Source organism: Symphodus melops (genome assembly GCF_947650265.1).
Source record: "Symphodus melops genome assembly, chromosome: 13".
Classification (NCBI taxonomy): domain Eukaryota; kingdom Metazoa; phylum Chordata; class Actinopteri; order Labriformes; family Labridae; genus Symphodus; species Symphodus melops.
Window position 1 is genome coordinate 26,021,435 of NC_136703.1, and position 14,217 is coordinate 26,035,651.

Genomic DNA, 14,217 nt, shown 5'->3' on the forward strand with positions numbered 1-14,217 from the left:
ACCGTCAAGTCCGACGTCACACAATCTAACCACATCCGATCCAGCCTTTCAAAATAAAACAACATAGGGCACACTTAAATGAAATAATCAAAATAAAAAAAACGAATTCCATTTTAAAGAGGTGAAAAGTCAGCCTTTGACTTTTACACCTACATTTTTTAAATTTCGTTTTTTTTACTTTTTTTATTTTGTGAAATATGTGAGCGGATGTTTGAGTTCTGCTTCCGGTTTGGGTGGGGTTAATGGAGGAAGCGGAAGGAAAAGAGCAAAGACCCAACACAGAGGGGAGATATATTAAAAAACTGAAACACTGCCATCTGTCGTAAACACACGGTAATGACACAATAATAAAAAATAGAAAATTATTATTTTTATTATTAATTAACCCCCAGACCTGTTTTCATCTGAAAACCTCTGTATGTGAGGATTCTACAGGTTGAACCGGTCTTTGAATCTCCTCTGATTCACAGCCAGGATTTATTGATGATATTGTCTCGTATGTTGCTTTGCTCTGATTGGCTCATACAGGTCACGACACCACAGCTCACAACCTTTATTTAAACTAACTTCTCTATGCTTCATATAACACATTGTGCTTTATTATCTACAGTAAGTGATTTATAGTTCATCTGTGTTCCAGGCTGTTTTCAGACACACATGATGTTCAGAATAATTTCAGAGCAGAAACAACATTTAGCAGGTTTATTCATAATAAAAGCTGCAGCCTTGTTGACGTTCTGAAGCTGTGCTGATGACTGACCCGTCTGCACACTTTAAACGTTTGGACCTTCTGCTTCACTTCTCTTGGTTTCTGCTGTGTTGGTTTTTCTCCCAGTGATTCTTTTATTTCATGGTTTTTAAACTTCTCACCCCCCTCCCTCTGTAAGTCCACCAGCTCTCTGGGTCCGCTTGGTTCCCTCTTCCTGGTCGTGTTAATATTTAAAAGCTGCTGGTTCTGAGGTCTTTAGCTGCATACTCGGCCTTGCTGGTTCTCCAGGATCTGCGTAGTCTCAGTTCTTCCGTTTCTTTGTGTCGTCAAGTCGAAGGTTCTGCAGCTGAAGGCTGACCGGTCCCTCTGGACTCTGATCGTTCTGTGGCTGTGTGACGGGCTGGTTCTGGTTCTGGTGTTCCTCCTGGTTAAAATAGTTTAAACATTCAGAGAAAATGGACTTGATGTAAGAGCTGTCCTGGGGGCGGAGTCTGAGGGTAACCAGGTGTGGTGCAGAGCAGCTTTACCTGTTTGTGTATGAGCTGGGCGCTGAACTGGGCCAGTGTGGAGTACAGGAACTGGTACTGCTCTGTGGTCTGGATCATGCCACCCCTACACAGGGCGGGGGAGGGGGGGGGGGGCGGGGGGAGAGATTAAAAATGCAATGTGTGGAACAGACGCTTTAACAGGACAGAGACAGACAGAAGGGGGGCGTGGCACCTGTCGAGGCGGAGCTGGCACACCGTCTCCAGGATGTCGACCGTCTCTGAGCTGCTGACAGCCGATGCTGCTGACGATGAAACAGCCGGTCCTCCCGATGCCTGCACTGAGAGGACGGGGAGCACGCCGTCACTGACTCTCCTTAAAGATGGATTCCCTCCCTCCTCCTGCATGTGTACAGCCTCTGTACATGTGGCGTGCATATTTACCGCTAGACCACAGACGCCAGTATTCAGAGCTTCCTTTGAAACCCTGAACGAGTCGTTTCCAGGTTACCTTGTCAATCCCAGGTAGCCCCGCCTTAACTCCTCCCATCTTCCTGCTCTATGATTTATTCAGTGAACATCATGCTGCTTTGAGACCATAACCTGCTTATTACTGAGGGAATAAATCGACCAATCACAGACGTCTCTGCAATCAGGAGACAAACTGAACACAAACAGTCCTCGGAGAAGCTGAAAGAAGCAAAGACAGACATGTTTATGTGAACCAACCTGCAGTGCACGACCACTGGTCCGGGGCCTGGGACGTCGTCTGTGATTGGCTGAGAGCTGGGTGGAGGGAGGAGTGACTTTCTGTACATCTCCACCTCCTCCACCAGTCTCAGCAGAGGAGCAGTGCATTGTGGGATGTGGTGGTCAGGCCAAGAGGTGAACCAGTAGTGTCTGACGTGACGTCGTTCTGCACACAGCTGCGCGCAGCGCGCGCACACACACACACACACACACACACACACACACACACACACACACACACACACACACACACACACACACACACACATTACTGTCAGTGTTTGGAGGGCGCCATGGGCCTCAAACTGAAAGCCTATATTATATATATATATTATATATTCATTGTTTTTATACTTTGGATTATACTGATTACTTCAAACTTGTCTCATTAGAAACCTGGTCGTGCGCCCCGCCCTCTGTTTCCCCTCCGACAGGTGATCATAGTCCTGATGTGCTTTCTGTGTACCTGGATCTCCATGTCGGTGACAGTGAAGCCGTCTTTCTCTCGGCTGTCAGTCACTCTCAGAAGGAATCTCCCAAACGGAGCCGTGTCAGCCTCCTCCTCCTCCTCCTCCTCCTCCTCCTCCTCCTCCTCCTCCTCCTCCAGCCTCCTCCTCCTCCTCTCCCTGGGCTGGGGCCAGTACAGCTCACATTTCTGTCAGAAAACAGAGTTCAGCATCTGCAGTCCAGAGGAGCTGAGGGGGAAACGGGCACTCCTCCTCACCTCGTTGTTCTCTTTGAGTCTGGTAACCATGACGATGATGCTGCTCCCTTCCTGCCACACCATGTCCCAGAAGTCCCCGACAGTGTGCAGCATCGGCCCCTGGGTGGCGATGTAGGCCCTGGGAGCTCCTTTGTAGCCCTGCAGCACAGAGAGAGGAGGTCAGTCTGTCCACGGAGACCTCGTCCCTCGTCTCCGTCTCTGCTCTTCACGCATGGTATGGCGAGCTTTCAGACTTATTCACCCTGCTTGAAGAGGAGGCGAATATGTGACCTTAAAGTAAACACTGAAGGCTTCTCTTGAAGACAAAAAGTCCTTTAACTTCTTACAGAACTGATGTGAAAAAAAGACATCAAAAAAGTGACTGTTGTTGAAGACAGACGAGTTCACACGTTTTCACTGAGAGAAGAAAGTCTGAAACCACACGACATCCTCTGAACCTCAGAGGACGCTGAGAGACGAAGGCTGCTCTGTCTATCATCAACAACAACAACAACAACAACAACAACAACAACCACCGCAAAGTGTCCAAACAACGAGATCAATATGTCCCTTTATTATAAATGTGATTTAGATACATTTTGTATTTTCTGTTCAACAGATTGTAAACGTTGTCACATCTCGAGAGCAGCAGCAGGTGTCAAACACACACACACACACACACACACACACACACACACACACACACAGAGCTGAGGCTGCAGAGTGTGAGGGATGCGTGGGCCGGGTGTGGGGGGGTCGGAGGGGATGAGTCAGGGACGTGTCACTTCCTTCATCACTTCCTGTGGGTTTCCTGGTTGTCAGACTCCCACACAAACAAACTGTCAGCTCATATCTGAGTTTATGTTAGCTTAGCTGTCTCTCACACACACACACACACACACACACACACACACACACACACACACACACACAGACACACACACACACACACACACACACACACACACACAGACACACACACACACACACACACACACACACACACACAGACACACACACACACAGACACACACACACACACACACACACACACACACAGACACACACACACACACACACACACGAGAAGACGCCCACATTATCAGCTCTAACTTCTTCTCTTGCACACTTTAAATCTGCAGCTCAGGTTGTCGACGTGATACGAGAACACGTGTTCATGAACGTTATCGAACCACGTTTGGGTTACAACTGTTTTTTGATGAACGTGTGCAACTGGGCGCCACCAGGATCCGTGCTGGGTCCCCTCCATGTGTAACATCACCCGGCTCAGCTGTCCCACCTGTCGTCTCCCTCTTTGCTTCATGGTTGATTAAAACATAAAGTATTTCTGTTTAATAACTCAGTTAAAGTAAAAACACACTTTACCTGCTTTGACATGGTTCATTGTAAACCGGTCTACGTACTGTACCTTTAAAGGTCCAACGTAAATCTGCTCATTAAACACCTTTGCAGACCTGAAACACTTCAAAGTCTTGGTGTAAATAAAGTTGGACTCTGACCCTGATGTAATTGGCGTTGATGTAGCGGTCTGGCCCGGCCTCCTCGTCTGGGCTCTTCAGGACCACCCGGCTCTCGGGGTCTAGACGGTAAACAACACGGATGAACAAGTCTGAAAAGCGTGTGATTAGTCTTTAACGAGTGACGGAGGCACTCACTGGGCAGGATGGTTTTATATCTGTCTTTGATGGTGTGACCCGGAACATCCAGCTCCGCAGCGCTCACAAAGTTCGGTGGGATCTTCTGCAGAGAAGACAGGGACGGACTGGATGTGAAAACAAACTCACCTCAAACACACAAAGAAAGTCAGGGGCTGATGAGTCCATGATGAAGGATCAGCTCGTGTTACCTGGTATTCTGTGTTCTGTGTGTGCGTGTCCAGAGCCGCCTGCTGCAGCATGTTGTGTGTGAGCGGGCGGGACGAGGTGTGAAGCAGCTGAAGCCACACCTCCTTTGGGGTGGACACCGAACACACTGTCTCCAAGCCAAGCGTACTCACGTCCAATAGCAGAGACAGGTTGGAGCCCCGCCTACAAAATCAAAAAGACCAGTTAGCTACCAGGACCAGGTCCCAGTCTGAAGACCTGTTAGCTAGGATCAGGACCAGGTCCCAGTCTGATGACCTGTTAGCAAGGATCAGGACCAGGTCCCAGTCTGATGACCTGTTAGCAAGGATCAGGACCAGGTCCCAGTCTGATGACCTGTTAGCTAGGATCAGGACCAGGTCCCAGTTTGATGACCTGTTAGCTAGGATCAGGTCCCAGTCTGATGACCTGTTAGCTAGGATCAGGTCCCAGTCTGAGGACCTGTTAGCTAGGATCAGGACCAGGTCCCAGTCTGAAGACCTGTTAGTTAGGATCAGGACCAGGTCCCAGTCTGATGACCTGTTAGCTAGGATCAGGACCAGGTCCCAGTCTGATGACCTGTTAGCAAGGATCAGGACCAGGTCCCAGTCTGGAGACCTGTTAGCTAAGACCAGGACCAGGTCCCAGTCTGATGACCTGTTAGCTAGGATCAGGACCAGGTCCCAGTCTGAAGACCTGTTAGCTAGGATCAGGACCAGGTCCCAGTCTGGAGACCTGTTAGCTAAGACCAGGACCAGGTCCCAGTCTGATGACCTGTTAGCTAGGATCAGGACCAGGTCCCAGTCTGAAGACCTGTTAGCTAGGATCAGGACCAGGTCCCAGTCTGAGGACCTGTTAGCTAGGATCAGGACCAGGTCCCAGTCTGAGGACCTGTTAGCTAGGATCAGGACCAGGTCCCAGTCTGAGGACCTGTTAGCTAGGATCAGGACCAGGTCCCAGTCTGAGGACCTGTTAGCTAGGATCAGGTTGTTTTGAATGGGTGTGTATGTGACTTCCTGTGCCTCTGCAGCCTCTAGTGGAGACTAAAGGACCTGCAGGATCCTTGCTGGGCGGTACGCACCTCTCCTGCAGGCGGACGGAGGCTTTGCGAGGAGGTGTGGTCATGGGTGGGGGCGAGGCCGGGTCCTCGGCAGGATGGGAGGCTGACTGCACTGCAGACATGCTCATGGTGTGTTTCAGTACGAGCTGGGGATCACAGTGTGCTGTAAGAGAGAGGAACATGATGAGGCTCCTGGTGTTCTAAATGAAGTCTGGACCACTTCAGTCTTTGAGTCTTTCTTCTGGTCTGTGCAGGGTCGTAGTCGTGTAGCGCGCTCTCTGCGTTACAGAGAAATGCTAACCTGTGATAACAGTAGGTAGCTAAAGCCTGCTAACAATGCTAAAGGTGTTCATCGCAGCAATTCTGACTCTGCTGGAGAAAACAACAGTTTATTTTTATTTTCAAAAATTATTGAAAAAAGTATAAAAATGTTGTGGCTAGGCTAACCCTGTTAGCTGGGAGCAGCTATTCATTCACACACCATCTACAAAGCAGCAGGAGCAACTCAGTGTTACATGTCTTCAATTCAATTCAAAACGTTATTTGACCCTGAGGTGGAAATTTAAAGGCAAACAGAGCGAGTGAAGAACAGAACAGCTTTACGAAGCGTTTAACCAAAGATAAAGAGTCAAGGTGTACAAAGTTAAAATACAAAATTACAAAGTTAAAAAAACAAAAGAAAGTTTAAGTGGACCATAATCGGACGAAAGATGTTGCCCAAGGACGCGTCGGACATGTGGCTGCAGGAGCTGGGGATCGAACCCTCAACCTTCAGGTAGAAAGCCAACGACTCTACCAACTGTAGCTTCTCAGTCTGGGAGTCCTCGTAGATCAGATGCCTTCACGCAAAAAAATATTGAATTAAATTAGAAAAAAACATTTTACAATAAAATACTAAAGAAAGCCTAAAACAGGAAGACGTCCGCCCTCATGTCAGCGTTCACACATGCGTCAACAAACAACTCTGATCCTGCAAAGACTTGATCCAGGTACGAGTCCAAAGCTGCATTTTTACTAATAAGAGAATCTGCTTCCAGACGTCCCTCATTAAAGGGTCTGAAGCCTCTGCAGCACTTTAATAACAGAAACAGGTCGGACTCACCTTTCTAATGCACCTCAAACTTCTGACTGCTCTGCAGCCGCTCCAAGCTTTAATCAGCTTCCTTACATAATGAGCTGCTAAAGTCAGACTCCACGTGTCCCGACGCCTCCTCAGCCCGTTTGTTTCGCTGCCTCCTTTCAGGAAGTTTGATATGACGAGTCAATTATTGATCTGATGACGAGGCTGCTGTCAGACAAACAGGACGCATCCGAAAAACACTCAACCAGCCTGAACCCTGATCAACAGATAATACACAACTAAACTGTGTTAGAGTGTGTGTGTGTGTGTGTGTGTGTGATTCAGTGTGTTTCCACATCACATCAGATCTGAAATCTTTCAGTGTGTCCCCATCGGAAGAGAGTTTCCTCACAGCAGGAAGCCAGCACGCCCACACTGACTCCACACTACACACACACACACACACACACACACACACACACACACACACACACACACAAACAGCCGAGTCAATAAACTTCCATCTGAAGAAGCGTTGTGAGTAAAAGAAGCTCTTGGATGTCCAACATGTGCAACACGAGGAAAAACGCTCCTCAAAAGATCAAAATTCCCAAAAATAAATAATTTAAACTTCCTGCAAATAAATGTGAATGATTTGTTGTAGCGAGACGAACGTGGAGGACAAACTCATCGAAGATACGCAGAAGAAGAAACAACTGCAGCATAACAACACTGCATATCCAGCCAACACAACAAACAGCCTCCAGGCCTGAAGGGGGCGCTAAGTGACACCACTTCATGTTTGGTTTATCAGGCAGCAGAACTATGAACACTCATAACGGCTGTAGCTGTTGGATGAACCTTTGGGACACGCCGAGCGACGTCATTGGACGCCGCTTTACTTCAGCCCTTTAGCAAGTCTGAGCGGCGCTTGTGCTGGGGACGGATGTCTGTAAGCGAGCTCCTGTTTTCCCGCCACACATGGTGGAGCAGATTCCAGGTATGACACATGGACGTCAGGAGTCCTGATCACAGAAGCAGGCTGTAAACATGTCTGCTGTAAAAACAGGCTTTTTGAATGGGTGTGTATGTGACTTCCTGTGCTGCTGCAGCCAGCCTCTAGTGGACACTCCAGGTACTGCAGGATTGGCTGATTGGCCTTTCGACAGCGAAGGCTGCAGCTTGGTTCCGACCACACGGCATGGGAGAGCATGCACGGTTTTAACCTCGACTACAGCGAGTCAGCAGACTGTCTGTGGCTGCAATGCACACTGCAGCCTCTAGGGGGCACTGTAGAGTTTCCACCCCTATTTAGTAACAGATTTACAGGGAAAAGCACAAGATAAGATCATCTTTTATTCATCTCACAAACTGAGACATTTTCTGTGTTACAGCAGCAAAGAAGAAAAATCACAGTACAAAAATTAAATGAGATAAAAATATAAGAATGTGCATCAAACATGAAGGTTACATGTCAGCGTGCACCTCGGAGATCACAGCATGTCATGTCAGCAGGAGGCATGTTGATCAGTCTTACCAGTCTGTTTCTGTGCGTTCAGCTTCTGTCCACTTTATGTCTATAAAAACAACACAGGTGAGCTTCTCTCACATCTCAACCAACCCAACGACAGAGAGCTCAGGTTCTGTCTCTCTGACCCTCCTCACATGAAATCCATGACTTTCTGACAAAAGCAGGGGCAAGAAGAAACAAGTGAGCGAGAGAGAGAGAGAGAGAGAGAGAGGGAGAGAGAGAGAGAGAGAGAGAGAGAGAGAGAGAGAGAGAGAAAGTGATAGTGAAGGAGAGAAAGTGAGAATATGATCTTAGAGGCAGCAGGAACAGACATGTTCTGTTTCTCTGAGCGTTATTACTCTGGTTGAAGGAGTTCAGGTAAAGAGAGAGAGAGACCTGAGGGTAGAGCAGAGAGAGGGAGAGAGAGAGGAGAGGGAGAGAGAGACAGAGAGAGAGAGACCTGAGGGTAGAGCAGAGAGAGGGAGAGGGAGAGAGAGACAGAGAGAGAGGGCAAGAGAGAGAGAGAGAGACGGAGGGGGAGAGAGAGAGAGAGGGAGAGAGAGACAGAGAGAGAGAGAGAGGGAGAGAGAGACAGAGAGAGAGGGCAAGAGAGAGAGAGAGAGACGGAGGGGGAGAGAGAGAGAGAGGGAGAGAGAGACAGAGAGAGAGAGAGAGAGAGGGCAAGAGAGAGGGCAAGAGAGAGAGAGAGAGACGGAGGGGGAGAGAGAGAGAGAGGGCGAGACACAGAGAGAGAGAGGGCGAGAAACAGAGACGGAGGGGGAGAGAGAGAGAGAGGGAAAATGAGTCAGAGAGCGAATGAAAGATAGAGAGAGATAAATGCAGAGAGGAGGAGAGATGCTCCAGGCGTTGATTATTAACACACCCACAACAGCTGCTCATGAATCATTCATGTCAAATCACACACACACACACACACACACACACACACACACACACACACACACACACACACACACACACACACACACACACACACACCATTAAGACCAGCAGCACAAGTAAACACACACACAGAAGTTACACACATCATATAACATGTGAAGGATAATGTGACTCTGCAGCACACAGGAAGTACATGCAGTGACTCAGACTCACACCTCTACTGTGTTTCTCTGTCAACCGTCCAGGACGGGAAACTTACTCAACTCACGACCTTTGAACCCTGAAAGTATCACTTTAATGAAGTGAGACGTGGACAGAATGAGCAAAGAGACCATTTCAGTGTTTGAGCACAGTGAGGATGAATGAATGAGGGACGTTAGAGGACCATGTTTAAAGTTAAACACCCCTTAGTGGAGTCACTAACTATTCTTTTTAGCATCTTTTAATATTTCTTAAAGGACCAATCAGAGAGCTGCTCTCTTCCTCTGTGATCAATCAGCCAATCAGAGAGCTGCTCTCTTCCTGTGTGATCATGAAGGAAACCTGCTGTGTTGAAGCTTCTCTGACAACAATGCAGCAGCCAGTATGTCCTCCTTCTAACTTTAGATTCTGGATCTGATTGGCCCAGAGAAGGTAGGCGGGGCTTTGAAGGCCGTTTTGGACGCCCCTGGGTTTGCCAGATATGAGAGCAGTTATCAGGTGAACAGGTGTTGCAGCGATGGAAGCGGGCAGTGGAGCTTCAGATCTTACTGTGCGTCTTGATGTTTTTACACCACCTGTCATTGACATACATACAGACCCCTCCACCTCTCCCCTTGCCGGATTTCTTCGTGCGGTCCGCCCGGATGATGGTGAAGTTATCCAGGTCCACATCAGCGTCCGGTGTCGCCTCGTCCAACCATGTCTCTGTCAGGGCTATGACAGACATATGTTCTGTCCACTCTGCATTTGGCATGAAGTATATCCTTTTTGTTCCGGAGAGAACGGACATTGGACATGATGATCAAGGGGAGAGGGGGTTTAAACGGCCGCTTTCTCAGCCTAGCCTGGACCCCCCTTCGCTGTCCCCTCTTCCTCGGTCGAATTTCTGCCGGTAAGACGCTGGATGGCTTAATCCCACCGGGCATGGAAGAGCGGATCTGAAGCAGAGCTTCTCTGGTGTAGGTGAGTCCATGATTGTCCCATGACTCTGGTCGTAATGCTTGGCTATGTATGATCACGGTCGCACTGTGCACTTTGACCCGCATAGTGACAAGAAAAACGTATCGCAACCCAACAAAAACACTTCGACACTTGAGGTAGACAGACGAACGTACGAGTGGTGTCGTCGCAGCAGGAGCACGCGCCAGAAGCCGGAAGCCCAAGGTTAGGTTAGAACGCAGAAAGCTTTACAGACCCATGCAGAGCTGGCTAAACACTGAAGCTACAGACCCATGCAGAGCTGGCTAAACACTGAAGCTACAGACCCATGCAGAGCTGGCTAAACACTGAAGCTACAGACCCATGCAGAGCTGGCTAAACACTGAAGCTACAGACCCATGCAGAGCTGGCTAAACACTGAAGCTACAGACCCATGCAGAGCTGGCTAAACACTGAAGCTACAGTGTCCACCACATGCAGAGCTGGCTAAACACTGAAGCTACAGACCCATGCAGAGCTGGCTAAACACTGAAGCTACAGTGTCCACCACATGCAGAGCTGGCTAAACACTGAAGCTACAGACCCATGCAGAGCTGGCTAAACACTGAAGCTACAGACCCATGCAGAGCTGGCTAAACACTGAAGCTACAGTGTCCACCACATGCTGACCTGCGGCTCACGGTCTATTTTCCCAACACAACCTGTGAACTTTTATTCAGATGTTTTGACTCATTTAATTTCAAAATCCTCAAAAACTGAAGATCTGTTTTTCATCTCAGCCAATCAACTCAACTCTCTTCAGTGTTGAGACGTGTAAATGAAATATGTCTTTCTAAAGCACCTGATCTCATCTCTGTGATTTTCTGATTTAATAAAATACTCGACTTGAAGAAAAGTATTTCAGGTTTTCTGAATAAAGTTTAAATGACAGACTTGAATAAATCTCCTCTCTGTTTGTCTGCGTCTGCTTCAGTTGCCTCCCAGGTGAACACCAGGTGGACGTCTTTCTCACCTGCTTGTCTTCGTCCTCCTCCTGTCTTCCTCTTCTTCTTCCTCCTCCTCGTCTCTCCGCGTCAGTTGCTCTTCTCGCTCTTTACTTTTCATCCATCTGTTGCTTTCTGTTGTTTCGTCTTCACTTCTACCTTCTTCTCCGCCACTTCCTTTTCTGCACCCACCCACTCTCTGATTGCCACACACTTTTTTAGCGCGCACACACACACACACTTTCTATTCCCCTCTCATTCAAGGTTATGGGTCCCCTTCAGACTGCACGCCACGGGCTCCAGCGTCGTGTATCTGTGTATTTCTGTATTTCTGTGTGAATGTGTGTGTTCAACCATCAGTGGGGCCGTAACAACTGATTTGTTTTTTCTCTCCAGCTGTCAGACGAGCAGCAGCAGCAGGATACAGTCCTACTGGGACGGGGGGAGGGAAGCTAACCTGCTAGCGTTATTAGCCGTCGCCATAGTAATAAAAATTAATAGAATAGGCGCCGCTGATCACGACAGCAATCTCTCTGCATCTGAGGGGAGGATAATGACACAGCTGGGGAACTTTCAGAGGTTTATTGGAAGCTGCACAGTCTGTGTATGAACACGGCTGCTGTTAGCATGTTGTTCATGTCGAGGCCGACTTTCAGCCTCCATGTCCTCACACGGTTGGCGGTTAGCGGTGGTTTTACACACACAGCTCGAGGCCATTTGGTCTTTGGGGGCCAAAAGAACTCGTGGTTACCGGCAGGTTTCCTCGTGAGCAGCTCGTTGGTTGTCAGCGGCGTTTGCTTATCTGACGTCGTTAGTAACAGTTCTACTTCCTGTCTGTCCCATTTTGCTCGTTTTATTATGACTTTGTACAAAAATGGACACTTGCTGTAACTCTCCTGGAGCTCTTTGGAAAACGCTGACTTCCTGTTCAGCATGACAGCTCGCCACCCTGTCGTGATGCAGCAGGTCCTGTTAGCATGACAAGCTCAGCTAGCTAAGCATCAGGTGTGACCCTGAGATTGATTGATACCTGTACTGACCAATCAGAGTTGAGCTTTGACTCGTGGTGCATTAGTTAGCCAGCCTAGCTTATCATGCTAACAGGACCTGCTGCGTCACTGAACAGGAAGTCAGCGTTTTATCAAAGAGCTCCAGGAGAGTTACTGCTTCCTCTAAAAAGTAGCAGCCAATGAGTATGCTGCTTTTTGCACACACTGGAAGTGTCCATTTCCAATCGCCCACGGAGGGAACAAACGGTGGGTACAAACAGGAAGTAGAACTTCTATGACGACACGACTTAAACGAGCTGCTCTCCAACAGCACAAACAATTAGCAGTTTAACTCGACGTAGTCTGATGAACCATATTTCCCTCATGAACGTCACAGGCACGACTGAGCTGATGTGATCGACGAGTGTTGCTTGTTGCCTCCGGCGTCGCCATGGGAACCCGTTTCATTAGTTTCGACGGCAATGCAGCTCACAATTCAGCACAGACTCCCAACTGAACATCTAACTCATCTCCTGACGACACCAGTTAAAACCGTCACGTGTGATACGGGGACATTAGAGCGAGAGGAGGGGAGGCGCTGAGAGGAGGAAGAGCGGTTGGCGGTGGTTTGCAGACAGGAAGTTTGAGAGGGAAGAGAGAAAAACAGAAGGGATCAAAAAAGAGATCAATGAAAAACAAAGGAGACTGAAAAATGGACAAACAGTTTGGAGGAAATAGAAAGACACTCAATCTGAATGCTTGATGTCCAAACGGCATGTTCTGTAAATCACGCCATAGTTCCCCGATATGAAACCAAGAATGAATGAATCCTCTTACATAGACTCCCTTCTCCCTGACAAAGAGAGCAGTCCTCCCCTGGCAGCCCTGCAGCGTTCTGCACCTCAGGAAGGCTTCCAGAAAGAGTGGGCTTGTGGGGAGGGGGGCTTTAAAGAGACAGCAGCTGAAATGAACTGTTTCATGCAGAGGCTGACATCATTCATGGTCAACGTTAGGATGGTAGATCTGCTTTAAAGAAGGCAGATCGGATGTATTTAGAGCATGAAAACACTTTGATTCTTCTTTTTACCCTGCAGTCAGTCGACACATTCAGGCTTTTTGTTTTTTATTATTGCGGACAGAGCAATAAATCCATCGACCTGAAGCATAAAGACAGAAACACCAAAGAACAGCCGCAGGTCAACAAGTCATTCTACAGCAGCAGCAGCCTCTAGTGGCCTGGATGTACATTACACGTCTGACAGCTGAAAAACCACATCATATAAATGAACACTTTGCAGATGTTTACAATCTAGTGAAGATATATGTGTATATATATATATATATATACACATATATATCTATATATATATACACACATATATCTATATATATACATATATATATGTATATATATATATGTATATATAGATATATGTGTATATATATACACATATATACACATATATATCTATAAATATATACACATATATCTATATATCTATATATATATGTGTATATATATACACATATATATATCTATATATATATATACACATATATCTATATATATGTATATATATATGCGTATATATATATACACATATATATATACATATATATAGATATATGTGTGTATATATATATAGATATATGTGTGTATATATATATATATATGTATGTATATATATACATATATATATGTATGTATATATACACATATATATACACATATATGTATAGATATATATGTGTGTATATATAGATATACACATATATCTATATATATGTATATATATGTGTATATATATATATACACATATATACACATACATATATATGTATATACAAATATATATACATATATATGTGTATATATATACAGATATGTGTGTGTATATATAGACATATATATACACACACATATATATACATATGTATATATATACACATATATGTGTATATATATATACACACATATATATACACATATATATGTATGTATATATATGTATATATATATATATATATATATATATATATATAGATATATACTGTCCTGAGTA

General features: G+C 46.5%; 2 protein-coding genes across 2 annotated transcripts in view; one reads left to right on the forward strand and one right to left on the reverse strand.

Moving 5' to 3' along the window:
• LOC306834266 (leucine-rich repeat neuronal protein 1) overlaps positions 1-440 on the forward strand; it is a gene marked incomplete at its 3' end in the record, with an annotated part of 4,740 nt that extends 4,300 nt beyond the window's left edge. The window contains 1 exon segment of the mRNA XM_079360099.1: positions 436-440. Coding sequence (XP_079216225.1) covers positions 436-440 — 5 coding nt within the window.
• A 248-nt stretch (positions 441-688) lies between these two features.
• Positions 689-12,746, reverse strand: LOC306834072 (tyrosine-protein phosphatase non-receptor type 7-like). Its single transcript, XM_079359835.1, is given in 12 exon segments — positions 689-1,133; positions 1,237-1,321; positions 1,430-1,471; positions 1,473-1,535; positions 1,924-2,120; positions 2,411-2,599; positions 2,669-2,806; positions 4,168-4,247; positions 4,324-4,408; positions 4,515-4,695; positions 5,591-5,732; positions 11,195-12,746. Coding segments are annotated over 11 exon segments (1,290 nt in total). The 5' UTR covers positions 5,698-5,732; positions 11,195-12,746; the 3' UTR covers positions 689-1,010.
• Between the last annotated feature and the right edge of the window lie 1,471 nt (positions 12,747-14,217).